The 27998-nt window shown below is 44.1% G+C and overlaps 2 protein-coding genes across 4 annotated transcripts in view; both read right to left on the bottom strand.

The window, feature by feature from the left end:
- Window positions 1-41: 41 nt before the first annotated feature.
- Window positions 42-15198, bottom strand: LOC128766411 (ribonuclease inhibitor-like). 3 transcript variants are annotated; one of them, XM_053878030.1, is made up of 13 exons: window positions 15062-15198; window positions 14081-14380; window positions 13399-13644; window positions 13234-13326; window positions 12910-12957; window positions 10364-10409; window positions 10095-10271; window positions 9358-9531; window positions 6486-6659; window positions 4440-4613; window positions 4118-4291; window positions 3222-3395; window positions 42-855 (listed from the first exon to the last, which is right to left on the bottom strand). In XM_053878030.1, exons 1-13 carry the CDS (start codon window positions 15105-15107, stop codon window positions 777-779), a joined length of 1905 nt encoding a protein of 634 aa, XP_053734005.1. In that variant the 5' UTR covers window positions 15108-15198; the 3' UTR covers window positions 42-776. The 3 variants fall into 3 exon arrangements, with proteins under 3 accessions (XP_053734005.1, XP_053734007.1, XP_053734006.1); XM_053878032.1 differs by lacking the exon at window positions 6486-6659; XM_053878031.1 differs by lacking the exon at window positions 42-855 and having other exon boundaries at window positions 3272-3395; window positions 3900-4291.
- Window positions 15199-16002: 804 nt separating this feature from the next.
- LOC128766399 (NACHT, LRR and PYD domains-containing protein 12-like) overlaps window positions 16003-27998 on the bottom strand; it is a 36110-nt gene continuing 24114 nt past the window's right edge. The window contains exons 10-14 of the mRNA XM_053878007.1: window positions 26911-27084; window positions 21023-21196; window positions 20754-20927; window positions 20373-20419; window positions 16003-19750 (exon numbers count right to left, since the gene is read on the bottom strand). Of these exons, the coding sequence (XP_053733982.1) occupies window positions 19212-19750; window positions 20373-20419; window positions 20754-20927; window positions 21023-21196; window positions 26911-27084 (1108 nt within the window). The 3' untranslated portion in view covers window positions 16003-19211. The remainder of the gene's footprint in view (window positions 19751-20372; window positions 20420-20753; window positions 20928-21022; window positions 21197-26910; window positions 27085-27998) is intronic.

Here is a 27998-nt window from a genome sequence, read left to right as displayed (position 1 = left end):
AAAAATGACAACTAAAATAACTGTGACTTTATTCTGCTCCTCTCAAGCGTTTATTTAATATTATTTGGGAGCCACTTTGTACCTTTAATATTTCAAGCAACCAGAGCGTCAAAAATGCACAAGGATTTTTTACATGATGATAGAGAAATTTATATTGTGATATATTCCTCATCAAAATTCCACCATGTGTAGAGTCAAATAATAATTGAGAACCTCTCTCTAACTCAATCAGTTTAACAAGAAAAACAACAAGAAAACAACAATGATCATAAGAAGAAAGAAGTGAATCATGCAAATTTAGTTGTAAGGTAAATGAGCTTGTTCCGGTTTTATGATTAACGGTGACTTTAATGAACATATTGGAGCTCAGCAGGACGTGAAGACAGAAAACAATGAAAACGAAAGCTTTTCTTGTCCAAACATCTCTTGTGTTGTTTTCTTCAGAAGACATGTTTGCTTCAGGGGCCGATTTCTTCATTTGTCACTGTCAGCAGTTATGATGGGAGACTTGAAGCAGCAACACCATCACACACACGTGTTTCACACGCAGCTTTGTGTGTGCTCCAGATCTTCTCTCTTGCTGAGACAAGACTTTATATTCAGCATCATCAGAGCAGCTCAGACTCCAGGAATAACAGTTCTGTCCAAACTCAGACTCGTCTTCTTTCCCTCCGTCTCTCCTGAGAGTCACGGCCACAGAAACTCTTCCTCTCCACTCCACCTCCCAGTAACAGACACCAGTCACAGCGTCTCTGCTCATCACCTGAGGACACCGCTCAAACCTGTCGGGATGGTCCTGATCCATCTTCACGAGTGACATCATATTGTCCAGTAGGAGGAGCCAGCATGCTGTGTCTGGATCCAAAGAGAAAAGACCGAGAATAAGGCACAGATGGTGCTGATTGTGGAATAAGAGACCTTCTCTTCAAAAGACAATCACTTTCCCAGCTAGCCGGGGAAGTCTGCTTTGTTTGTCAAGATTAACTCAGGGGAAAACCGTGATGGGTCCGTGTTCTATGTCAGGTGAACAGTCCTCTGGGACTGGCCCAACCTCAAGAAGAAGCAGGAAGGCTGTAGCATCCCAGGATAACCAGCCTGTCATTTGTGAATGACACAGGTCTGTCCATGTAACGTCTCAGCCTGGATCTAGTAATGAGCTGGTGAGACTTCATGAATCACTGTCCTTATTATCAGAGCTCAGTAGGTGGCGCTCTCAGTTTAAAAATGATATGATGTTTCATTGGAAGTTGAAATCTAAAGATGTAGAGCAGAGAGTGCCACCTAGTGGGAAATAACATAGATTGCCTACGACACAGTGTTTCATGAAGCCTCATGATCCCATCACTACTTGTAGCTAACATCGGTCTAGCAAACATGATGATGTTCTGAAGTCCATGGTATGACATACAATATGAAGCAATGATGTTTCAAGTGGCACAGTAATGACTTCCGTGACTTCCGGGTTTGAATATTTGACTGATCCAGAAAGACCTTGTCGATCGCATGTAGATGAAAAACAGACATCGGACAGTGACCCTCACGATAAGAGATGTTTCTGAGAGAAATTTGATCTTTGCTGATGCTCAAGAGAGCTGTCTGTCTCTGACCTGCTCTACAGTCGTGGCTCAAGTAGATTGTGAGACAGCAGTGTTTCAAAGGTCGTGAGAGGAAAGTGTGGGCATCCCTGGTTCAAGAGTTCAAGCACGAGCACATGAAGGATTGCATTGATGTACAGAAATGATTGTTTTTTGATTTCATTTTTTTTTTCAAAGTAATGTCTCAATTCAAAGAAAACTTTTTCTAAAAGTATGAGTCAAAATAATCCAGACTCAGTTTTTGACCATAATTGCTTTATCCTTGCACAGAAATGTCTTTTAAATAAGAAATATTGTTGTTTTTATTGTTTCATATACCTTTTTTGTTTACATTTCATAAAGAAGCAATGTAAAAGTCACTTGTTACACTTCAGTTTCACTTTTAATTTGGTCCATACTTGGATATTGTGTGAATATTGAACTTACCTTTTTAAGGAACATCATTACTGGAAGTTGAAAAGTGTTTTGTTAAGACATTGTGTTCCCAGAGTGAATGGAACAGAATGTAAGAGTCTTGATTTTCTAGGAACTGGGATTTTAATGTGTCTGCAAGGTTTGCTGGGTTAGAAAAGAAAGAAAATATGTTCTTGCCTAGAAATACAAACAGGTATGTACCAACATAAATAAATAGAAACAATAGTTAGGGGTCAGGGTTCTTGCTGCCAATGACCGATACGGATCACATGGATTGACAACGAATTTGTCATCAAAATGATGAGACCTTCAGTGTAGTTGATGTGAAAACATGAACCATTGAACACAGCAGCTATTCTGTCAAAAGGACAACTGAAAAACATTTCATTTGATGTGAGACGTCGCAATTTGTTGAATCTCTTGATACTGCTATGTCCATGAAATATTTACATACTGGCCGCTCGTAGCGATACTCTGAGGCAGAGACCACGCGATTTATGAGTTTCCAGTCCGGACATTTTTAAAAGTTTCAGACAACAGCCTGCTGCACTAACAGCCTGCAGGAACCAGTGGTCTCACTTTCATGAGCCTGGAAAACGCTCCGTGCTCTGTCAAGTGTTGGTGCTTGAAATGGCATGTTTCATTTTAACGCGCTTCCCTGCACAGCATTTTCCTGTACATGAGCAAACGTTAAATGACAGATTGAAAGAATCTTCATGGCAGACTGCTGCTTCACAGCTGATGCTGAGTGCAGCGAAGAGGGAGGAGGGGACGCGTTACAACCAGCGCGCCGGCTTGTCACTCGTGATCGGTTGTTGTGATCAGCAGTGACAGGTAGTGATCGGCATTCACTGATCACGCTGAAATCAGCCAATCATGATCGGTGATCGATCGATCAGAGTATCCCTAATAATAATGTAATATTAAAATTTGATCACTTTTGCACAGTTAGGACTATTATCTCCTGCTGCTAAGTGGACGGCTCTTTCATGACTGTGTTGGTGGCAACAAAGATGGATCTCTAAGCAGCTGCTCAGTCTCCACTGTCTCCTTGGTGCTTCCACTGGTGTCCAGCAGGAGAACATGTCATGTGTTTGGATTCATGTGCTCAGTTCAGATGAAGAGTCTGAGCAGCGTCACACACCCAGGATCACATGTTCAGTCTGAAGCTCTTTGGAGCTCAGTCAGTCAGTTCTGCTGTTCTGTCCATACCTGAGAGTCTCCAGCCTCCAGTCTGGACTCTCCACTCCAGCAGACAGCAGCTCCAGTCCGAGTCCTCCAAGTAGATTGCAGGTCAGGTCCAGCTCTCTCAGATGGGAGGGGTTAGAGGTCAGAGCTGAGGCCAGAGAAGCACAACCTCTCTCTGAGATCGCACACTGTGACAGACTGCAATAAAGAAAAAAACAGTGTGCATTGTGATGCTTCCACTGAGTGGTCTGGGTCGGTACATCTCAAAAAGGATAGGAAGGAATCCCTTTCCCCCTTGGACAGGTTTGTGTCCCCACTGAGTTTGGTGCTTTTTTTGGTGGCCAGCGACATGAACAGTGATGTCAACATTGGGCTGTATCATTCTTTCAATAGCAGAGCCATTCCAGCTCACGTTGTTGCTAATGACTCCAGTTAACAACAGCGAAATGTAGCACAAGACAGAAATTGCAGAAAACTGCAGAACATTAAAAAAGTCTCTGATCATGTGAACTTTGGCAAGACAAGTCACCAACAGACGACAGACCCTAGTTCACATGTCAACAATGGTTAAGAGGATTGTCTTGTTCAGACGCCAATTAATCGGCTAATGTTGTCTCTGTTGTTTTTGTTCCGGAACAAGAATGGCTGCTGCTGCAACTTGACTCAGACATTGTTCGCTCACGGCTGTGTGCATATAGGCACCTTTTTCTGAACCTTTTGGCTCCTCAGGTGAGTCGTCTCAAAAGGTGGCCTAAGTTGGGTCGGTTATTGAGGCCCCTTTAGACAGTAGAAACAGTGAAATAAGGATGACAATGTGATCCGTACCAACCCAGATCACTTGGTGGAAACACAGCAAAATCCATGAGAAGAACCAACCAGTTGTGGAGCAGAACTGAAGAGAGGAGATGATGTGTTCTGACCTGAGAGTCTCCAGGTGACAGTGTGGACTCTTGAGTCCAGCAGACAGCAGCTCCACTCCTGGATCTTCCAGCATGTTCTCGCTCAAGTCCAGGTGAATCATACTAGAGGACGGAGAGCTGAGGACTGAAGACAGAAGGGAACCACTTCTCTCTGACAGTAGACACCCGCTTAGCCTGTGAAAGAGACGAGTGTCATCAACAAGTCAGACTTTTTCAATACTATATTTTGACTAACAGAGGGTCTGAATCATGAGAATCCTGAGAGCAGAAGAACCGTCTAGTTGTGGAGCAGAACTGAAGAGAGGAGATGATGTGTTCTGACCTGAGAGTCTCCAGGTGACAGTGTGGACACTTCAGTCCAGCAGACAGTAGCTCCACTCCTGGATCCTCCAGGTCATTGTAGCTCAGGTCCAGTTGTGTCAGACGAGAGGACGGAGAGCTGAGGACTGAGGACAGAAGGGAACCACTTCTCTCTGACAGTCCACAAGAGTTCAGCCTGTCAAAGAGACAAGTGACATCAACAAGTGAGACCTTTTATATTCTCTGTTTTGCCAGGACAGGCCAGGTGTACTGAGAAGTTTGAAGTAGTATTTGTTATGGCTTGACTAACTTGTTTAAGTGACTTATCCACAGAGTTTGAGTTTGCTGTACAACGCTCAGGAAAACTGTGTTGTTTGTACTGTTCGTACTTAAATCAGGAGTTGGCTGCTGATCTGATCTCATGCAGACACGTCTCTTCTGCGTGGCTCGATCAGCTCAGGAGCTGGGTGCTGTGCTAGAGGCAGAATCAATCCTATTGAGACGTCACTGCTTGTTGATGAAATTTCAGATGGGGAGAACTATACTTCAAAACTAGCAATAACTTCAAAACGGAGCATCACTATGATGACCGACTTGCTGTGTCATGGAGAGGAGGACTTCAGCATTTGAAACGTCATCAGTCAGGAAAGCAGGGAATCCAGGACAGGTCCCCATTTAAACAGAGATGGCATGGTATTGTACTGAAGTCTTTGAGAGTGATGCCACTAGTGCTGTGTTTAAAAAATCGATTTTCTGATTCTGAATCGATTCGTACGTTAATTCCATAAAATCGATTCGTAGGTCCAAAGATCGGATTAATTATTTTACGTTTGAACACATATTCTCCGGGTGAAGTCCAACCCCTTTGAAAATGCCTGAAACGCTCATAGCAATGGTCTGGCACCATTTTGGGTTCAGACGCGACCAAACCAAAAATGCGCTCGACAAAAGCATAGAAATTAGCACGTTATGCCTAATGGAGGTATTGGAAGTGTTGCAGTATTGCGGAAATATGACCCAGCTCACGAGTCACGTGACGCGACATCACCCAGAGCTCCTTTCCAAGCCATCCACCGGGCCACAACAAATGAAACTCGAGCGAACTTTACCAATACCAGGTCATTCTGCACACTCTGTCAAAATAACTGAAGCGATTGCGGGCTTCATTTGCAAATATATGCGCCCGTCTTCCGTCGTTGAAAACGAGGGCTTCAGGCGGCTAATGAAAGTAACAGAGCCTCACTACGTTATGGTGTCTCGCAAACGTCTGTTATCCCAAACATGCACCAGTGAGTCAAAGAATACGTGAAAAGTAAGCTTCAGTCAGCAGTCAGGGGGGCATTACAAGTGATGCGTGGACATCTTCGCAATCTTACACGAATCTGACAACTCACTATATTGATGAGGAGTGGAACCTCTTCTCGTACGTGCTACAGACCACAGAGAACTGTTCACATACTGCACAATGACCGTCAGATTGCTGTGAAGTCAGTAACCAGCACTCTGTTTACATTTTCAATGGCTGAGAATATCTTTTTTTCATTTTGATAATAACATAAAATGCATTAGTATTAAACAGCAGCATCTTTTGGGTGAATTTTTAATGTCATATTTCTAATAATGCACCAGTCCCATGAGCAGTCACATCTGGTGTTCTGTGTCTGGATCTTTATTATCATTTACTATGAGTCCTTCATTCATTTCCTGTTGAATGTCAATATGATACTAGCATTAATACGTTGCGTAACCTGTCATGTGATTATGGCAACAGCTCAGAAAATGGTTCAAATACTAACCTGAATCGAGATTGGATCGGATCGAATCGAATTGAATCGTGACAATCGATTCTAAGTCATGAGAATCAGAATCGAATCGATTCTTGAAATTAGAATCGATACCCATCCCTAGATGCCACCATAGCATTAGCTCTGCATGTGCAGGCATTTACTCTCAAGCAGCTTTTAGTTTAGTTTTAGCAAAGAACGGCAACATGAGAGTTGGTCCCTCTGGCTACTGGGTTAAACTTTCACATTTCAGCTCTGAAGCTGGACACATGATGTGTCCATACCTGAGAGTCTCCAGGTGACAGTGTGGACTCTTCAGTCCAGCAGACAGCAGCTCCACTCCTGGATCTTCCAGGATGTTGTAGCTCAGGTCCAGTTGTGTTAGATGAGAGGACGGAGAGCTGAGAACTGAGGACAGAAGGGAACCACCTCTCTCTGTGAGTCCACACCAGCTCAGCCTGTGAAAGAGAATGGACAAAGAATTATCTATTTTGACAAGACTTTTCAGACTTTATTTAGGAAACACTGAACTCTTCACTTTGTCATTACCGTTATGCATCCTCGTTTGAAAGCAGCCGCCAAACAGGGCGTTGTTGGGCGAACATTTAGAGGGCGTCACATGTATTCATAGAACTGAAGTTACATTAGATAACTTAACATTTTCATGTCATACGTGCTCTGCCCTCTCCTGGGCTTCACTATTGGTTTCAAATGGTTTCAAGGGTTTGGAGTAAGTTTCAGGAGGTGGCATGTGAAGCCTGCTAAACCCTCCAGCATCATCACCACTGCGTCATGGAGTCCTCGGTTTACCTTCTCTACTGCCCAACCTTGAGAGAGTTCCCACTCGTCCACAAGAGCTCCCTCTCCCGACATCCTGTCTGCCTTGACGTTCAAGCTGCCTGGAACATGCCATCTCACAGTCTGTCCGCCCAGTGCAGAATGTCAGCTGTCACTCTAGGCTGGGGACCTCACCCCTCCCTGGTGATTTAAATACACCACTATGGGTGAGTTGTCCGCTCTGACCATGACGTGATGGCCCAACAACTAATTGAGCACTTTCTCTACCGCCATCACCTGCCGAGCTGCCATTGTCATAACTGCATAACTGCCATAATTCTAGCCAGATCCCCATTTACTGGATTTGGGTGCAGGGAATCCGGGTGCTCTTCTGTAAGTTCACCACTCATCACAGACATTTGATGTGACACAGCACTGCAGCAGTGTGGGCTTTTGCTTGCTCCCTGGACGATACTAGAATCAGCCAGTTGTCCAGATGGGTCAGAATTCTGATCCCGTGGCTCCTGGGCGACTCTAAAGCCAACTCCACGACCCCTGTAAAGGTCCGTGGAGCCAGGGAGTAACCGAAGTGGATACGGTTGAATTGAAAGCAAGTCTCCCCTTTCGCAAAACGGAGGTGTCTGCTTTGACAACTCGTTGTACTGGTCCCAAGGTTTCACGGGAGACTTGGTTTTGGATTTGGCGGACCCGCCTACCTCCAGGGTAGCCGCTCGCTTTTCACGGTCGACGGCCGGAAGAACCATACAAGCAGGACAAGAGCTCCACTCCAGCATGTGTTGTAATCCTGAACACTTTACACAAGAAGGGTACCGTATTTTCCGGACTACAGAGCGCACCAGAATATTAGCCGCACCCACCAAATCTAAGAAGAAAAATGGATCTTTTTCATACATAAGCCGCACCAGTCTATAAGCCGCGGGTGCACTGTTGCCGTCTGTGCCGCAGAAAATTCATGAGGATCACTTCTAGCGATCCTCTAGTACTAGTTTTGAAAACGGGGTCCAGTGTCGAGACTGAGTCATGAAACAATCTTACCAATGTTCTGAACTCCAGTCATGAACTCATCACATCTTATTTACATTTAAAGTGTTCAAAAAGCGCCGTTTTCACCGTCCAGTAGATCGTCTCTGTTGGCAGAGCTGTGGACACAAGGGCGAAAACAGCGCAATTTGAGCGCTTTAAAGGTAAATTAAACGGCCGTGATGTGACGAGGCTCAATATTTTTGCCAGCAAATAGCATGCTCATTAGACTGTAGAAAGTAGGGATGCTCTGAAAGACAGGAAGAGCACTCAGCTGAAGCAGCTGTCTTCAACCACTTTCATGAAAGTTCTCACTCTGGACGTTTGCAAACGTCTCAGATTCAGGGGGTGGACCGCGAACGCTGCATCTGACACACACAAGACTGCAGCGGGTTCGGTCCCGGTTGATTCCGTCTTAAAACGACACCTGAGAAAGGCTGCTCATCTGGCGCGGTGAAATTAATGATTATTTCTTGGGCAGTATGCTCCGCATTCCGAATGTCACGCTCAGACCGGCGAGTGTCCGCGAGTGACTGCTAGTTCCTGCAGTTTCACTTTCATGAACAACAGAAAACTCACTGTGCTCTGTCAAGTGCTGGTGTTTTAAATATCGTATTGAAATTGTGGCGTTGACGCCTTTTAACGTGCATGTGCTGCAGGAGGCAAACTTGACATGACAGACTGAAAAAAGCTTCCGCATTAGACACGCCGTTGCGGGCGGTGCCTCATCAGAACGGCTGCTGTCACATGTGATCGGATTTTGTGACCAGCAATGACAGGCAGTGGTCGGCATTCACAGATCACAACGAGTTCAGCCTTTCATAATCGGTGGCCGGTTGATTGGAATATCCCTGTAAAAATCAATATATTAGCCGCATCGTTTTATAAGGCACAGGTTTCAGACCGCGAGAAAAAAGTTGCGGCTTATAAAATACGGTAGTTATCAAAAATCAGGCATCTCCACTTTACAGATACTGCAATGTTTCAATGACTTCATATTTCCAAGCATCCAATGATGTTGATAACGCACTCACAGGCTGAGTGACAAAGGAGGGTGCATAACGGCGGACAGAAAGTCTCATGGGGAGAGGTGGATCCTTTCTGGGTGGCGAGCAAATCAATCGCGCTCAGGCCTGAAGCAGGGCCCATATGACATAGAACCTCTTTCCTCTGTTGTTGTGGTTGGGAACATAAAAGGACCTTCTGCTTTGTTGGTGCAGTGTGCTTGACTTTTGTGATAGACCGAGTTACACTTAGAATGAAGTTCAGCGCATCTGGTTGTTTTCACTGGTGCAAACAAATGTCAGCTCTGAAGCTGGACGCATGATGTGTTCTGACCTGAGAGTCTCCAGGTGACAGTGCGGACTCTCCAGTCCAGCAGACAGCAGCTCCACTCCTGGATCCTCCAGGTCGTTGTAGCTCAGGTCCAGTTGTGTCAGACGAGAGGACGGAGAGCTGAGGACTGAGGACAGAAGGGAACCACTTCTCTCTGACAGCTGACACCAGCTCAGCCTGTGAAAGAGAACTCATAAACTGTACAATCCTCTATTTTGAGAAGACTTTATTTGAAGACACACTGAACTTTTCAACATTCAGAAGATCAACACATTGTTGTTGGAGTATTTCAAGAACTTTTACATCAAGCAGTGTTTTTCAGAAGAGCAAACTATCCTGCAAACTGCTGATTCATACAGATGTTGATGTTGTTGATTTGATTGTGATGAAGATCAATGATGAAGACGTGAAATGTATAGTTTCCAGGAGCTCTTCATCACTTGTCTATGTGAGGACACAATGTCTGCTCAGGTGGGTGGTTAACCCTTCAAGCAACGTTTGAGGTGATTCTCCAGGACACATCCTCCTGTCATGATTAACATCCATTAGCACTACGGCTAATGCTAGCTCAATGTCTTGGTTCCACTTCAGATCACCAAGCACATCACTGCGGGAGAAACCTGCTGAAGATTGATGCCACTAAGAATCAGCTGCTGCGTTGAAGAGCAAACTGAAGTTGAAGTCTCCACCTCTGACTTTCACATTTCATCTCTGAAGCTGGACACATGATGTGTTCTGACCTGAGAGTCTCCAGGTGACAGTGTGGACTCTTCAGTCCAGCAGACAGCAGCTCCACTCCTGCATCCTTCAGGTCATAGTTGTAGCTCAGGTCCAGTTGTGTCAGACGAGAGGACGGAGAGCTGAGGACTGAGGACAGAAGGAAACAGCTTCTCTCTGACAGCTGACAGTCCCTCAGTCTGAGAATAAAATGAAAAAGGAAATCATCATCATCAACATTCATATTTAGTTCATCAGAGATGTTTCAATAATCATTGTGTAATCCACTTACACAACTTCATTTGAAGCCTCGACCGCCTGCCTGACAAGCTCTTCCTCTGAAGAGAAGCAAAACACCATTGGAAACACAATCAGATCATTTTACATTGAAAGGCAATTACATTGATTCTGCAGGAATCTGATTACATTGACAACTGCAGGAGGATCCAGAAGTGACGTCATAGGTCCACATCTTGTACGTATGTTAATATCTGGGCTTTGGCTGCAAGTCATTTTGATTTTTCAAACTGTTCCATGGTGTTTAATGAGGGCAAACCTTCAGCTGCTCACAGCTCTTCCTGACCAAGTGTTTTTGATGGGTGGGGGTTATGCACGTTTTTTGTGCAAACAGACACACACTGATCTATCATTTTAAGACACTTGGTTTTTTTTTTAAATTCAATTGTCTATTTTGATTCTGTTCAATTGTGACTTCGACAGCTTGCCTGAGAGGCTGCAACTCATTTTGCAAAATAAGCAAGACAGCACAAGCGAGGAATAAAACATTTGTGTCTGAGCGGTCCCTCAAAAAAACATTGAAGCAGTGGGAGAGTTTGATATTTATTCAATTGATGACAATAAAAACACTACCTTTTAATCCAGAGAAGTAAATTTCACTACAAGCTACAGCCATTCTCATTCTCATTCTTCTCTGTCCACTCCTTCAGATGTCTTTGTCGACTTGGTTCACTTCAGTTCTGTGACTTCAATGCCACCGAGAAAAAGGGTCCGGAACTAAACTTGATTCTCTTTCAGAACCTGTGCATACTGTCGTTGTTTCTTGAGAATGGTGAAATGTCTCAATTGCCACGAGAATCCCTTTCCCTCCCATTCCTTACAGTATAATGTCTCTTTCTTTGCTATGCTCCAAAACATGACAATGATGGAGCATGGTCTTGCCCCATCAGGTTGGTGTGACACAGCAGGGATGTGCACATTCTGAAGGTCAGGTGCGTCTCCCCCAGTGTTGGGCAAGTTACTTTAAGTTAGTAACTTTAGTAACTTGCAGTTACTAGTTACCTCCTTCAAAAGTAACATTTTTACTTCAAGTTACTCATTACTTTCAAAGTAACTTGTTATGAGCGAAAAAAAACTTTTTTTTAACGGTTTATTATAGCGGAGCTCAAACATAATCATCTTAAAACAGTCACGGTCAGCGGGCTGGGTCGAGAGCCAGCAACAATGGGACAGAATTGGCCCCATGATTGTTGTTTGTGCTGAACTAGATAGTCAGGTCATAAAAGCTATCTATCCATCGATCAGCACTAACCCGTGCAATCCCATAACAAAGTTATTTCCACGAGCTTGGTCGACGCGTGCACTTTCTGAAGACGTTTCGCCACATGGGAATTGATCGTTTTGGACGTGCACAGTGTTTTCGAGCCTCCACATCACTTGCGCACCACTACAATATTTCTCTGGTGTTTTACAGCTAAAAAGGGAAAATAATGAGAATATTGAACCACCATCATCACGTGATGCAGCGCCGGGCAGGTGAAAACCATCATGGCTGCTCATGATGGTTTTCACATGACCGGCGCTGCATCGCGTGACTAATGTGGGCTTCACTTCCACGCAGAAGTTTTTAATGCATATTATGGACAATGCTTTTAAAACATTTTAAAGAGTTTGTACTTTTTAAAAGCATTTGAAATTTTGGCAAAGGATCGCGTTACGGCACTTCTGACAATAGATAACGTAGTCCCAACACTGGTCTTCCCATACTTTAAGACCCTCATGCAGCAGGTTCTCCACAAAATATTCGGTTAGAGTAAACTCCTTCTTCTTCCCTATATTGCCCCATCTGGACCATCTGGAACTCTGCAAGTCCAACACCTATTTCTCCGGCGTCGCATGTAGCTGAAGCACCTATGTAACAACTTCCTCCATGTTGTGGATCATCTCAACTGTGAACTTTTGATAATTAATTCATTAATTTCAAATTTCTCAGGTTCTCTTGGGAGCTTCCACTGCATGTTAAATGGTACCATGTGATGCAAAGCTACGTTGCTGCACTGAACTCCACCGAAATCATCAGGACATTTAAATGTCCTCAGAAGTCCCTTGGATGCACTCCAAAGACTCTTTCTGCATCACAGAGCTGACAGAACCAAAGACTATCATCTCTTTTCTGTTATCCTTCATTTGCCCCACAGTGGGGGAATTAAACTCTTTATTTCCAACCAAAGATCAGAACAGCCTGAATGGGCAATGTCTGCCTGCACGTTGCCAGGATATGCTGGGACTTCCTGCAACAGGAGGGTATTGCTGTTCTGAACTGGCCACCGTATTCATCTTGACAGGCGTGTCCGCCAGCGGGTTCCAGTTACAACTTTCAATATCGACCAAACACTGCCTACAGTTGGGTCCTGTCCTCCTTGAGTTTAAGTCCACACTTTTGAGGTGAAGCTCATGTGGATGTCATCCACTGTGGGGCTGCATCAAAGCTAGATCTGCATGCCAAGTGGCAGAAAACTAGTTTGTGGAAGGAAACCGGAATGTGTTGTTGTGACGCATCGTGGATGTGTTTGTGAAGTCTGATTATTGATGAGCTCCCACCTTCATTCAGAAGAGGATGTTCTTCTCTGGCCTGGTTCTCAGGTAAGCCTGTCAATGATAAGGTTGACAAGGTCAACGCCACTGAAATGAAATCCAAAACATAGAATCGCAAGGTCCCACTTCACACTGCAAATGTCTCCAGTACTTACTTCTTCTCAGGTCATGTCCTCCAGTATTCTATATTCACTTTCATCAATCTCTGCTCACACAAGAAGCACCAGCCAGGACCTCCACAATGTCATGACCCTCCACCAGAAAGGCAACCTCTGAGCTCAGTGAGTGTCCTCTTGTGTTGTCAGTATGTGTGTGTGCTTCATGCTTCACCTCTACGTCTCCTCCAGTACACAAGGCCCACAATCAGGAGCACAGCAAAGATTGACACAACGACGGCAATCCAGATGATAGAATCCTTCTTTTCTGTGGGAGAAAAAGGTTTTGATGATTTCATCAATGTCACAAAGTCACAGGCTCACAGAAGACCACACGCACCTGGGAAACATTTGCCAGCTGCTAATGTAGCTTTGTCTTCGCTCAGAGGATCCTTCACATGACAGGTGAACACCCTCTTGTCATCTTTGTTCAGACCAATCGTCAGGTTGGAGCCAGGATGTTGAGTTCCATCAAAGCTCCATTCAAAGGTCAGTAACTGAGGGTGACTGGACTCAGCAGAGCAGACCAGCTTTGCCTGGTGGTCACCATCCATCTCACAGGAAACATTGGTGATGGAGACTTTAGCTGCACAAAATACACAAATGAATAAAACTAGAAATACACGCCACAAGTTTAGCTAAGATAGAATCAACCTGTAACGCCAACTAAAATCATGGGTTGATCATGGATCTGATCAAAGTCAGGCGACATGAACAGTAGTATTCAATGCCATGAGTGACTGGCAGACATGGATGATTGGAAGTGACTAGAAAAATATCACAAATTACAACTTTGGAGACATTTTGCAAAGCCAGACGTTTAAAGACGTGGAGAGAGGAGGCAGAGTTCAAAGTGGTTATACTGTATTGGGTTGTGTTATCCCCTTGTATTTATTTATTTTTCAGCGTTGGTTCTTGACTCTTTTTGGACCCAGAACTATGGTGGGGTCACGACTGCAGACTGTTTTCATCATCAATGTTAGTATCATCAGAGACTTCACAGCGAAGCAGAATGAACTCACCAATGACCTCAAAATGATAATACATCTTTTGTATGGGATACTCCTGGTTTTTGTGCCAAACCTCCAACTCATATTCTCCTCCATCCACAAACTGAACATCTTTGATCCAGAGCTCTGCAGAATACCGGTTCAGCATGATTCTGCCTTTGTACGAGCCGTATTCCTGTTTTTCTCTGCCGTTGACCATGACAACATCTTTGCCGTTATGTCTCCAAAAAATCTTCTCTGGTGGAAAAAAGTCTGGCGGCTTGATGTAGATCTCGTGACCTTTTAAGGCATATTCAAGGCTCCGTGCTGCAGCTGAGAACGACAGAAGAAATATGGTGTTCAGAAAAGGCTTTGATTGTTTTAGGATGTGCAACACTCTTGAACCAGTCGCCCTGGTGCACCTGCAGCTATTGATATGCTAACATGAGAGCAGTGTACTGATTCTGAACGGATGCTCAAATCCAAACCATTACCACAGGAAATGGTCCTTAAAGGGCCCTATTATTATGGTTTTCCATGTTTGATGACGGTCAGCTCCGCCTCACGTGTGTTTGCGTCACGGTTGATGAATTTACTTTCAGAACTGTTTCCTGGTGCGTTCTATTGTTGCAGAACTGCCTCGGGCAGATACACAAGACTCTCAGTGTTGGGTGGGGTTTTCTCTTCATTGTTATCAAAACATAACCAATATGTTGTGTTTTATAATCATAATACATCCTGGGTATGATGTAGCTGGATTGTTGTTCACATCATCGTCCGCTCTCCAGAGCCACTGTATGATGATGCCACCATATCTAAGCATCACAGCTGTGAATATGATGACGCCCTCGTCCTGCAGTAGTGACACAGTAGTTTCTGAGGATCGTCATCCACACACCAGCGTGACTTTAATGAAGAGCTGTAACAGTTTTAATAAACATCTTCAGCCACTCTTGGAGCTCCGCGAAGTCACCGACCGAAACACTGTGGGACACTGGAAGTAAAGCCACATACCGAGACTGAAGATGAAGAAGGGACAGCACAGTAGTGTGGCTCCCATCACTCCACTGATCTGGACTCCTCATGAACATGAACCAATGCTTCCTTCCGTTCTTCCACTTGAGTTAATCCACTCACGGAGGACACTGATCAAGAATGAGCAGGTTGCTCCGGAGACTTGGTATGTAGGTGTGTCTGGGTGTGTCGTGTCAAAAGTGAAAGTACGGCTCATACTGCAACTTAAGTTGGGCACAAATTCCAGTATTTACCTCGGTAGCACAAGACTGTTCCACCCTCCTGCAGCTTGTTTATTGAATGTCAATATGTCACTCTTAAGGCCCACAAGTCCTTGAAAATGAAATTGAGTACTTTTTTGAAATTCAGTTTTTCTTTAGCAATCAAATTTCACAGCTGAGCTTTTCATCAAAATATAATTTTAAATGTTGTCTGCCATTTTAAAGTGTGCAGAACGATACGCTCCACTTATATTGAATGACAGACAAGGACTACAAAAGGCTGAAATGTGGGAGGAACTGCACACATGAGTCGTTTCTTGTTTCAACTGATCACTGAAATGGCAATGACCAAAGCATTTAAAACAGCTTAAACAAACCTTTTAAAAAATAAAAAAGCAAAACTCACTTGTCTCTTTACGGACACTAATGCTGCATTTACATACATAACTTTGTGTAACTGTGCAAACTCCTGACTGAGACTCAGTTCATATGTTTGTCCTCATTCTTGTCATAGATATGGGGCCTGTACACAGTCGACAGCACTGTACGGATGACTGGGAAGGTGACACCACACCTGTGGCAGACATGGTTGCTTGCGATAACCAGAACTGAACTATTCAGTGGTTTTATCTGAGACTCACTGGTCTGGGGAGCCATGGCTGTGTGACTCATGCACACAGTAACATGCAGTATAAATATGGTGTATGTTACGTCAAGTCGCTTTGCGCATTTTCTGTACAGAATTTTTATTTTTCTGGGAGCACATGAGCATTGTGACAGATCAATTTCCAGGTATCATACTGTATAAACCTTTAGAATCAGAATCAAATTTATTGCTTATTATGGTCAGTGGGGACCTTACCAACTAGGAAAGTGCTTTGGAATAAAGTGCTGTGAAAAAATAAATAATAAACTAAACTAAACTAGACTAAAATAAAATAAATAAAATAAACAATGCATTGTGGGACGTTGGGGTGTCCAGAATCGCACTGAGCCCCGAGCACAAGGGGCGGGATCCAAGCGCCCCTCAGTTGCTTCTGAACCACTGCAGCAGCCTGACTTCCAGCTGGCTCTCAGTGCATGCTGGGATGGACAGGAGTGCCACCTGATTGGCTCTAGAGTTCGACACCAATCGGATGTTTCACGTTCTTCAGTCGCAAAGTAATTTGCAGATATAATGACAATATATGACAATCGTAATAAGTGCAAAGCAATTGCAAAATCCCATGAAATGTAAGCTTGAGTTCTAGTTCAAAAATGAAATGTTAATTTGAAGTTGTGAACACTACTTTTCATGTCATATAAACCTATGGCATCGCACAATATTCAAAGACATTTGTTTGTAAGCTCACACATTGTAATGACACACTGAGGTCTGCTTTGTTCCCCATTTTCATATTGAATGTGACAATCTTTGGAGGTTTGTATGTACCACGAAACATTTGACAGTGATCTGCAGGTCTGTTGACAATGATGGATATTTGAATCTGTCTGTCCTCATCACCAGTGGGTTCCAGGTGACAAGGGCCTTCTTGTGAGACAAGATCCTGATGCTCCAGCAAACTGCTACGAAGGCAGTTTCTGTCAATAGATTTACCAGTTCCAGAGCCCCTCCTGTGGCTCGGCATTCACATTGATTTGTTTAAAAGTATATACATACCTAGTACACTTCAACTCTAAGACAGGTGTGTGAACAGCCTCCAGTGGTGCAGCTATGTGGTATGTGTGTGAGTTACTCATCCTACATCCACAAATGCACATACCTGCAGACACAAAATGCAAAATCACACTGGAGCACTTCAATATATAGAGAAAAACATCACGCAGTACCATCCACTGTCTTTATATTACGACTTATCATAAATCCTGGTTACAGTCAAGGCCAAGGAGAAACATGCAACATTTGGACGATTACTTTGACCACCACCATTTGCTTAGAAACACATTAAAGAGGTGAGACATTTCAAGTTGCTCTGATGCCTGAAGCTGCTCTTTGAGGTGTTCTTTGCTTGAGGTTTTCCATAGCATGTTAGTTTTACACCAGGCAGGTGTGCAGCTTTGTATTGAAGTGCTATATAAGGAACGGACCAAAGGCAGGGAGACTGCTGAAAGAATGAAGATGGGAGAGTCAAACATGGCATAGTTTACTCTGGAATAAGATGTTGCACATTTACTGAGTAGAAGTGCATAAATGTGCAACAGATCATTCCAGTACAAGATGTTGTGAATCATGTTTGGTCATAAAATAGTCGACATGCATGAAAGAGAATGGACCACAGCTGCTACAATAATTTAGACTCTTTCACAAAGATGAAAAACAGCCATAGAGCTGGACACATGTTCAGTTCATGTGTTTCTCACAGACAATAATTTGGCCTCTGGAGCACAATCATAAGGTCGATGAGGTGGTAATGACGTGGCTTTCTCCTTGTTGAACGCAGCTCTCAAAGCTTGGTACTCTACTGGAATGAGAGACAGATCAGTGCTGTCACTGGTACAAGGAGGACCAACAGTGGGAGGTAAAGCGGAGAGAAGACAAACTTTATGACAGTTTAGACTCCAACTTATGATTTTCTCCATTCTCCAGTCAATGTGGGGGTTATGTTTGAGAAGCAATGGGCATCCAAGGTCTCCCAGATTCTAGCGAACCTGCCCGTTTCACGGACAGTGAGGACACGTGGTTAAGAAGTGTCCGCTCCTCCCACAATACAGACAGCTGTTGGACTGAATTCGACGGCGCCGCTCCTACGGATCAATGCGATAACGCCCCAACTGCATCGGCTCTGAAGTGTCATTGGGCGAGAGAACAGGTGTGCCTTCATCCTTGGGGGTGTGACCAATCGGAGAGAGCGATTGACGAGGCTGGGCGGAGACTGGGTTCAGCGTGGTTTGCTGCTGTCTTTGTCTCCTCCGCTCATGGTGGCAGTTGTCAACCCTGATAGACAGCGCAATTAATTCATCCAGGCTAGTGCGGTGATGGTGCAGGAGGTGCAGGCTGTGGAATAGGGGTGCAGGAGGTGCAGGCAGGCAGAATCTTTGAGGCAGAAGGAACAAACTGAAGTAACTCTGACGATGCGATGTGCAGGCAGAGGTAAATAGCAAAATATCCCGCTCGAAGACCAACCATGAAGGGTTGACAAACAGGCGAGGACTGGCAGGTTGGTCCGGTCTTTATACCGTCAGAAGATTGGAGGCAGGTGTGGATGTGACGAGGTGGGTTGGGCGGTGACGTCAGCGGAAGAAGTTGTGACAATAAAACAGTCTACAAAATTCATTATTACTGACCATATTGATCATAGTGCAATAAAGAAATAACGATGTGCAATAACAAATCATTCAAGTTTACATCCAGATAAGTGCCACTTTCTGTTATTACGCTCTTTCACTGCTGCTACTTGTGTATATATTATTTATTAGTTCCTATTTGTTGTTCTCTGAATGCTTGATTGTTTTGATATATTTTTACATTGTTTGCACCAAGGGAGTACACTGTCCAAGGACAATAAAGGCTATTCTATCCTATTCTATTCTATCTGAACTCTTCACTGAAGGTCGACTGACAGTTCAAGAGTTCATGGATGAAGATTGTTGTCATGTGATCTGTCCACAGGGAAGAAGAAGGACAGACTGGTTTGAGAATGTGCTGAAGTCTTCTTCACATGAGGATGGAGACTTGGAGGAGTCTTTCAGGGACTGAACACAGTGATAGATGGAACAGGAAGAGACCACTGAGCAGGACGTGAAGAAGTTTACAGGAGAAAGGAAGAGAGCGATGAAAGACAAAGTTTCTCTTCTTGAAACATCTCACATTCTTTTGTTCTTTTCTGCAGAAGAACACGTTTGTTTCAGAGGAAGATTCTTCATTCCTCACTGTCAGCAGTGTGGATGGGGATTGGAACCAGCAACACCAGTTTGTTGGAGGAACACACTCACACACTCAGGTCACACACACACACTGAGGAACCAGAACCAGGAGCCTCTCTGAGTCCAAATCCCAGGTGCAGAGGTTCAGTGGAGGTGAATAGGGTGTAGAGGAGGGTCCAGACTCCAGAGGAGAATCTGTAGAAGATCAAAAGTCCAGCAGGTGCGTTCAGCAACACTCCAACTCTGTGAGAGACTTCTGAGCTCTCGATGACAGTTTCTGTCTTATTGTGACAGACTTTATATCCAGCATCATCAGAGCAGCTCAGACTCCAGGAATAAAGGTTCTGTCCAAACTCAGACTCGTCTTCTTTCCCTCCGTCTCTCCTGAGAGTCACGGCCACAGAAACTCTTCCTCTCCACTCCACCTCCCAGTAACAGACACCAGTCACAGCGTCTCTGCTCATCACTTGAGGACACCGCTCAAACCTGTCGGGATGGTCCAGATACTCCTGATCCTCCGTCACTAGCTCCACCATGTGGTTGTTGTTGGACAGTAGGAGGCGCTGGTGAGCTGTGTCTGGGTCCAGTGAGAGTGGTCGGAAGTCTGAGAGAAGAAGACACACGTGGTGATGATGGAGGAAGTACATACCTTCTCTTCAAGAGACAATCATTGTCCCAGCAAGCCAGGGAAGGCTGCTCTGTTGGTCAACATGAGCTACAGTGGAGATCATGAGCCCACAGGTCCAAACTGTGTCAGGTCAACAGTCATCTGAGACTGGGGCCACCTCAAGACAAGAACCAGGAGGACTGGAACATCCCAGAATAATCTGGAGCAGCTGATGTGAAAGACATGTGAAAGACACAAGTGTCTCCATGTGAGGTCAGCAGCTAAGCTAGCCTGTCGCTAACATCAGTCTAGTTTAGGGAAAATGATGATGCTCAGAACTCCTGAGACTCTGGAGTCAAAGACTGAAGAGAGTGAAGGAATCAATGTTGGATGATGAGGAAAGTCCACAGTGCTGCTTCTAGATCTACACTGAGGCTCCTCACTAGCTGCTGCTGGACACCATGTTTGTGAGCAGTGTTCTGGGCAGTGACCTGGACTTGATGAAGACAAGTTCCAGCAGCAGATTCAAGGGTCACATGATGTCACTAACATCACAGCTGCTCCACTAGAAGCTGACAGAGTCGAGGAGTTCTCATGAAGCAATAAGATACAGACTTACATCTCTTCAGTCCAGATGTTAACCTCTGTGGTCCACAGTGATCTAGCCTGGAAGAAGAAAGAGGCAGACGGATGAGAGCAGATCCATGTGACTTCAGATGTTTCAAGACTATTATCTCCTGCTGCTAAGTGGATGGCTCTTTCATGAGTGCGTTGGTGACAACGATGGCTCTCTAAACAGCTGCTCAGTCTCTACTGTCTCCTTGGTGTGTCCAGCGAAGTCCAGCAGAACATGTCATGCGTTATGGATTCATGTGCTCAGTTCAGATGAAGAGTCTGAGCAGCGTCACACAACCACATCCTCTCTGTCTGCTTCTGGATCACATGTTCAGTCTGAAGCTCTTTGGAGCTCAGTCACTCAGTTCTGCTGCTCTGTCCATACCTGAGAGTCTCCAGCCTCCAGTCTGGACTCTCCACTCCAGCAGACAGCAGCTCCAGTCCTGGTCCTCCTGGATGATTGAAGCTCAGGTCCAGCTCTCTCAGATGGGAGGGGTTACAGGTCAGAGCTGAGGCCAGAGAAGCACAGCCTCTCTCTGAGATCCCACACCCTGACAGACTGTGGTGAAGGAGGAACAGTGTTTCAGAGAATCATGAGAGAAGAAGAACCCAGTTGTGGAGCAGAACTGAAGAGAGGAGATGATGTGTTCTGACCTGAGAGTCTCCAGGTGACAGTGTGGACTCTTCAGTCCAGCAGACAGCAGCTCCACTCCTGGATCCTTCAGGATGTTGTAGCTCAGGTCCAGTTGTGTCAGACGAGAGGACGGAGAGCTGAGGACTGAGGACAGAAGGGAACCACTTCTCTCTGACAGTCCACACCTGCTCAGGCTGTGAAAGAAATGGGTGTCATCAGCAAGTGAGACTTTTTCAATCCTCTATTTGGACCAGAATTAAAACTCTTTATTTAATGTCACACATTAGCTTGAGCTGAATGCAGTGGAGGTGAGTGTGGGGGACGAAGAAAGGTCGACCAATAACTAAAGAGTCAGCATATCATTGGTCGATCACCTTCTCTCTCCAAGCATCTGATGCTCCAGCACAAGTTGCTGTGTTTTTCTAACAGCAGCACATGGAGCATGTAACTCTCGTCCTCAGGAAAACATGTTCAAGCGCCACACTGAGACAGAAGCTAATGCTAATGCTGCAATAGCGCCTCATTGTGTGGAAGCTGCACTTGATATTCATTTTTGAAAAATGTTTTTGTATTTCCCAGGGAGAGACAGAGGTCACCAGGGCAGGCGCCCCGATATTGATCTGCAGCGCCCCAGTAAAGAGAGCACCAGAGTTGTTGGTCTACAGAGCATCAGCTACAGATGGGTTTGTCTTCGTCGTAGTGCAGTGTGGGCAAAGACAATGAACCCAGACGCTCCAAACCACTGTCACTTTGCTTCCACTGTCTGAGCCGTGAAGCAGCAGCAGTTTAGCTCCAGAATCTGCGCTTCAGCCCTGAAGGCAGGGCTGCCAACTCTCACACAGTCGGCCTGAGACTCACACAGATGAGGCTTGGCACACTCTCTCGCCACACGTCCCATTTCTCAGGGTTTTCTACCCAGTGACTTGATATGTGATCAACGCACTACTCTGCCACGCGCTCCGCCAAATGGCTTTTTTTTTTTACGATTACAATTTTTTTAAAATTACGATTTGTAACGGCTGGGTTTGATACACGCTACTTCCCGACCACTGAGGGATGCTGTTCCCAGGTAGCCTGGCACTGGCACCGGTGGCGCGCAGAGGTGTGTCTTGTTTTAAAAGACAAAAAAGTGTGATGGTCGTGTCTGCAAGTGTGGAAACTGGCTTTTTCTCTTGTTAATTAAACCAAGAGCAGTCTTTTCTCCACACATCGTCTTGTCTTTTATTTTTCTCTTTTGACACTGGGGAAGACCCCAACCATTACAAATGGCGCACAAACATCTGAACAACAATCCTACTGGACCTTCACTTTAAAGTTCTGGAAGTAAGGTACGTTTACGAAACGCTGTTCGTCCAAGCACCACGCTCGTCCCAGAGTCGCTGACGTCACATTGAGGTCATTTTTGCTTGCATGACCTGCTTACAACGGAGTAACCTCCCGAGTCAAGCCAAAAGTTGTTGCCTCCTACATTATTGGAATTATTATGATCCAGGGAAAGTACACGCAATTACTTTAATAAATTAAATAGAATACTGGGGAGGGGGAATATGTAAATTGAACGATAAGCAAATTAATTGATGTCTCGAAAATGATTGCATATATTGATCAGGCCATTGTTGTTCGCAGGAGATGGAAGCACCGTGTTCGTGGATGTTATTTAAAAAAGAGAGGAGGCCGCGTTAATGTGCCAAACTATGTCGCTGGGAGGAGTTCTTATTCTGTGGGAGTTTTTTTTTTAATAACTATAATGATGATTTATTTTGTTGTGCTAAATATTTCTTGCAGGTTGTGGAAGGAGGGCACAAGAGGAAAGGTGGTTCCATTAAAAAAAGGTGTCCTTTTTGTGGCACAGAAATGTATGGTGCTCAAAAAAAAGTAAGAATTGCCAAATGCACCAGCCATCGAAAGAAAAACTCAAAACTAGAATAAAAAGAGACCTGGCTGCAAAATTACAAGAAGCACCACAATGTCGCTTCTTATCAGCATGAGGCAATTATATTGGTAAGTTCGATCATTTTGTGTGTGTGAATGCGTCGGCTGTTGAAAGAAAACAATGACTAAAAGTACTGTACATTTTCAGAGTGCCTGAAAATCATTGCTGTCATTGTCATGCAATGCATAAATCACTTGTCATGAGGCAACGACTCAGCGTGTTGTTGTAAGGATAGATATATCTATGTGTCTTTGTGCATGTGTATCATATATATCTCCCTTTGTGTATCTTTATAGCTTGAAAAACTCAATGCGCTGGGTAATAAACCAACCCTTTTTTTGGGTAATCAAAAGAAAAATGGGCATACCTTTGACGTCTTAATGCCACGCTGCCACTTATCAAGTGTGTCCAGGCAATATCTGTCAAAGATGTCCACAATTTATGAGGCCATTTGTGACGGTAAGTACTGTAGTGATAATAATAACTTGATTTGTATAGTGCGTTTTAGGAGACTGTTTACAAATTGCTTACTGTACAGAGACATTATTGTACATGCTCATTTTTGGATCTCGACTGGCAGGCTGTTCCAGAACGAAAGAGCCTTGACAATGAAGTGGATTCTGAAGTGGAAATGGAGCCAGTGCAGAGACATTGGAGTGATGTGCTGCTGTCTGTTGGAGACAATTGGAAGCCTGGCTGCTGAGCTGTGAAGCAGCCAGTATGGAGAGAGATGCAGTCGTCCAGGCGGGAGAATATGAAGGCATGAATTCATTTTTGTAAAGCAAGAGCATGGGTTACAGTTTAGATTTAATTTCTAACTGAAGGAAATGAACTGAAGTGCTCTTTACTGTGAGGAAATCGTCAAGAGTCAAATACGATGCAGAGACTTCAAGCTGCCAGAGTTATGTTTTAGACAAGGGACTGAGGATGTTATCAGGGAGGGTCGGAGAGTTTGGTGAGGGAAAGACTCATTTTTCTGTTTTTGACTGGTTCAGCTGAGGGACATTTTCTCCAAAAGGATTTTTCTCATTCACTTTTATTTTTATTAAAATCAATAATTTAATTTATTGAACTTGATTATTGACTGTATATTTGTGGTTGCACAGAGGCAGAATACACAGGAGTGAAAAACAAAACAAAAAAAACAAAAAAAAAAGAAGAAAACCATTGGTTTAACAAAGATTAGAGACAGCAAAGCGATGAGGACATGGTCACTTTGAATCTCATCCGATTGGTGGACCAGTGGATGAGATGGCCTCTACGTCTACTACAAGTGCGCTGGAGATGGGTGGGTATATGTGAGTCACTGCATGCATGAATTGGTGTTAATTCGCTGTAAAACAATATGCAGTTTATTTTCCAAATTGCATGTATTGCTTGAATAGTGTAACATTTTTCTTTTAACATGCTTTAAATTGTTTTACAGATCAGAGGTGAGAGGGTTGTGACAAAAAAAAGAAGCGACAAAAAAGTAAGGAGTGTGTGTCTGTGTGTGAGCTGTTGAACGGCTGATGAGATGCCGTGGAACAGAATCTTTATTTTCAGCAATCTGCATTGACCCCTGGTACAAGATTCCATGTTTGTGAACAATAACAAGACTTATCTCTCGCTGCATGGTGATTAAGTATGTATTGATTGTTGAACTAATGTATGATCATTTGCTCAGAGAAGTATTACATTTAGATCTATTTTTGTACAAATCCATATTGTGTCTTTTTTTATCATACAGGTTGTTCTCATGACACCCTCGAAACATTCGTCGTTAAATTTCGTTGATCGTTGTTTTGTTTATTTTTATTTATTGATTTATTTTATTTTATGTATGTATTTATTTATTTTACAGGGTAAGACTGAAGTCATAGCTGCGCTGATCATCGCTGGTCCTCTCGCAGAGACCAGTCGGCCGCTCTCACCTCTGCTCCCGCCAATCACGTAGAAAGAAAACTTTGTATCTAAAACTATGCATCTAAACCAAAGTCTAACTTGAACAAAAATAAGATGCATTACTTTGGTGTCGGGTCTGTTTCTTCTCTACCCAAAATTAGGGTTTATCACCCGCCAAGTTCTCTTCTGGTTCCAGTCAATGCGAACTCGAGTGCAGCTCTCCGGCTTCAAAAATTAGTTTTTGTTTGACATCGTCTCAGGGGACCGAGCAGAATAGTAACAGTCTCTCTGCCTCCTTATCACTGACGTCAGAACCTTACTTGGGGAAGTTTGAGCTCCACCCACGTTGAGCTCGAGGGTCCTGCCCACTTAAGCGACTCAACGTTGAGTTCAGCCCGTCTTCAACGTTAACACATGCCCATCAACCATTTCGCTTGTATCTCAAACAGACCACAGAACTTCAGCCAAGTGTTCCACAACACTGGAAGTAAGAGAGACTTCTTTAAAGCGGACCATTGAATATGCTCTTAACATATTACCTTATCATATTATATTACATCGTTGTGATGCAACAGGTCTGTAATTTCATTTGTGTCTTTAGCAATATTTTTGAGCTTGATGTTAACCGAGCATAATATTAATATAATAATTCATAATTAATATAGTTTCATCATTTTAGATTGGTAGTGTAATAACTTTTGGATGAAACACGTCATGATGATGTAGAAACAAGATATATATTTGTCAGAATAAATTATGTTTTCATGATTAGAAGCCTTTTATTAAAAGCCTATATATTGCACAATGTAACAAAAATGACAATGTGACCACATTTGCACTTTAGAATTGAAGTCTAACTTGCTGACTTTACTGTTCTCTCTTTCAGAGTTCACAGTCTTGAAGCCTTTGCTTCATTTGAAATGAATGAATGAGAGGCTGACAATAAAAACAAACTGCATTTGTGTGTTGTCTTGATTATGACTGTATTGAAACTGTGTTCCAAGTGTTCTCCAGTATTTTGTGCGAGCTGAGTGCACAATTTAAATGTTTGTATTAGTATTAAAACACATCTGTACAGTGAAACCACATACTCATTTGAGTGACACAAAGGTCTCATTTCAGAGTCAGACTGAAGTGTCTGTTTTGTCCACTTGTAATTTTCATGTAAATTGAGAGGACTCAAGACGCTGACAAAATAACGTGCAGTTGTAAAACTGTACCACCCGATGGCACCATAAAGACAGTGTACGTTACGTTCCTATGTTAGTTGCTTCATTCTTAATGATCATTTCACAGGTGAAAATGGCTCTCCTCCAGTATACAATTAGTGACGAAGAGTGAAGATAATTTTTTTGGGTCGTATTTTTGCTTGCAAACTCCTGATGTTTCATGCCGGTTTTATGTTGGGGCAGAACGCTTGAACTCAACGTTCCAGGGTAGCCAGTGTACCTTGGCTCTGTTTCTCACTTCCCTGGAGCGATGTTTGATGCGATGTCTGTCTGTGATTCTGTTGTCTGTCAATCGTCATCTACAGACTCATCCCTTTCTGAGGACGATTGGGCCGGTCCCTCGGGTCTCCATCTTAGGAGAATTGCAGCGCTGGATCAGGGTACACTGCAGCCCGAGTTGCCTCTGGCCCTAACTATCACAAGTTTGGGGGCCGTACTTTCTCTGACGGCTCAGCTCAGCCGAGCTAGTGCCAAAGCCATCCTCCTGAACTGGGTTTTACTGCAGGTACTTTCTGGTACCCAAGAAGACAGGAGAGTGGAGACCTGTTCTGGACCTCAGTCTCCTCAACCAATGACCAGACATAATATACATAAACTCCTTAGATCTTGCAGAGCTGACACTCTGACTGGCTCATTAAAAAGGGGCAGATATGACCAGACCCTTTATTCTCTCTGCTCCTTTTGATCCCTGAAATCACATGGAGATGGAAGATGCTGCTGTGTGTTTGCTGGAACGTGGAATGGAAACAAACTTCACAATCTCATCCAACTCAATGATGGTCTGTTGACTCTCTGAAGCTGGAGTCTCCACCTCTGACTTTCACATTTCAGCTCTGAAGCTGGACACATGATGTGTTCTGACCTGAGAGTCTCCAGGTGACAGTGTGGACTCTTCAGTCCAGCAGACAGCAGCTTCACTCCTGGATCCTTCAGGATGTTGTAGCTCAGGTCCAGTTGTGTCAGACGAGAGGACGGAGAGCTGAGGACTGAGAACAGAAGGGAACCACTTCTCTCTGACAGTCCACAGCTGCTCAGGCTGTGAAGGAGACGAGTGTCATCAACAAGTGAGACTTTTTCAATCCTCTATTTGGACCAGACTTTAAACTCTTTATTGGAGGACACACTGAACTCTTTCCACTCAGAAGATCATCATCACATTATTGTTGGAATATTAGAAGCAGTTTATATCAGTCACGATCAACTTGATTAAACATGAAGACAAAAACACAAAGCAGATGAAAGAGGAACAAAATATTGGGGGTGTTGTTGATAAAGAGGAGACTTTATATTTAGCCAGCTGCTCCAACAGGAAGTGACATCACAGATCAACTGTAAAGGGGGAAATCTGTTCTAACTTCTCTCTGTCTCGTTTCCTGATCAGGAATCTGTCCTTTGTGAGCAATTGAAAGATTTGACCTTAAAAAGTTCCTCAAAGTCATGATCCACTGGATCAGACTGACTGTTGCAGCAGTCACATGACAGGAGAATGTGGAGACGATCCTTTGATGTTTCTCCTTCAGAGGCTCAGGACTGTGAAGCTGCTTTTATACTACAGCTAAAATGACTGGGATCAGTGGGTCAGGCTGGTAGTTTTGTGCGCTATGATCGGGTCGTCCTGGTGTTTGGACCCAGGTCAAACAAGCCTGCAGTAGAAATGGGTTTTTATCAGGCCTGGCCCGACAGCTCATCCCACCTTCACCAGCTAATGTCCCTGACGTCTGCATTGTTGTACGCACCTGTCCTGCTCTGTTTGTCACCCAAACTGATGCAGAGATTTTTTTATTAGACCGATTTATCAACCCTCTCCTCTTGAACTCAATACGATGAGGACTTGTTACGTTTACCCCACAGAGTGATAAAACAACTGTCATGTGTCCTCACCACCACATGTGCACCTGTCACAGTCACATGACTGCAGGAGGAACCTGCTGGAGACTGATGCCACTGAGA

Source organism: Synchiropus splendidus, chromosome 10 (genome assembly GCF_027744825.2).
Source record: "Synchiropus splendidus isolate RoL2022-P1 chromosome 10, RoL_Sspl_1.0, whole genome shotgun sequence".
Classification (NCBI taxonomy): domain Eukaryota; kingdom Metazoa; phylum Chordata; class Actinopteri; order Syngnathiformes; family Callionymidae; genus Synchiropus; species Synchiropus splendidus.
The sequence above is the reverse complement of the archived record's forward strand: the minus strand, read 5'-3'. Positions and strand labels throughout refer to the sequence as shown.

Bases quoted from the DNA above. Each gene is read 5' to 3' on its own strand.
- LOC128766411 (XM_053878030.1), bottom strand. From the start codon at position 15,107: ATGGGAGCCACACTACTGTGCTGTCCCTTCTTCATCTTCAGTCTCG. The intron at 12,958-13,233 runs GTGAAGCATGAA...TATCATTGACAG, and splicing joins GTACTGGAGGAGACGTAGAG to GCTTACCTGAGAACCAGGCC. The intron at 4,292-4,439 runs GTCAGAACACAT...TCTCTTTCACAG, and splicing joins TGTCACCTGGAGACTCTCAG to GCTAAGCGGGTGTCTACTGT.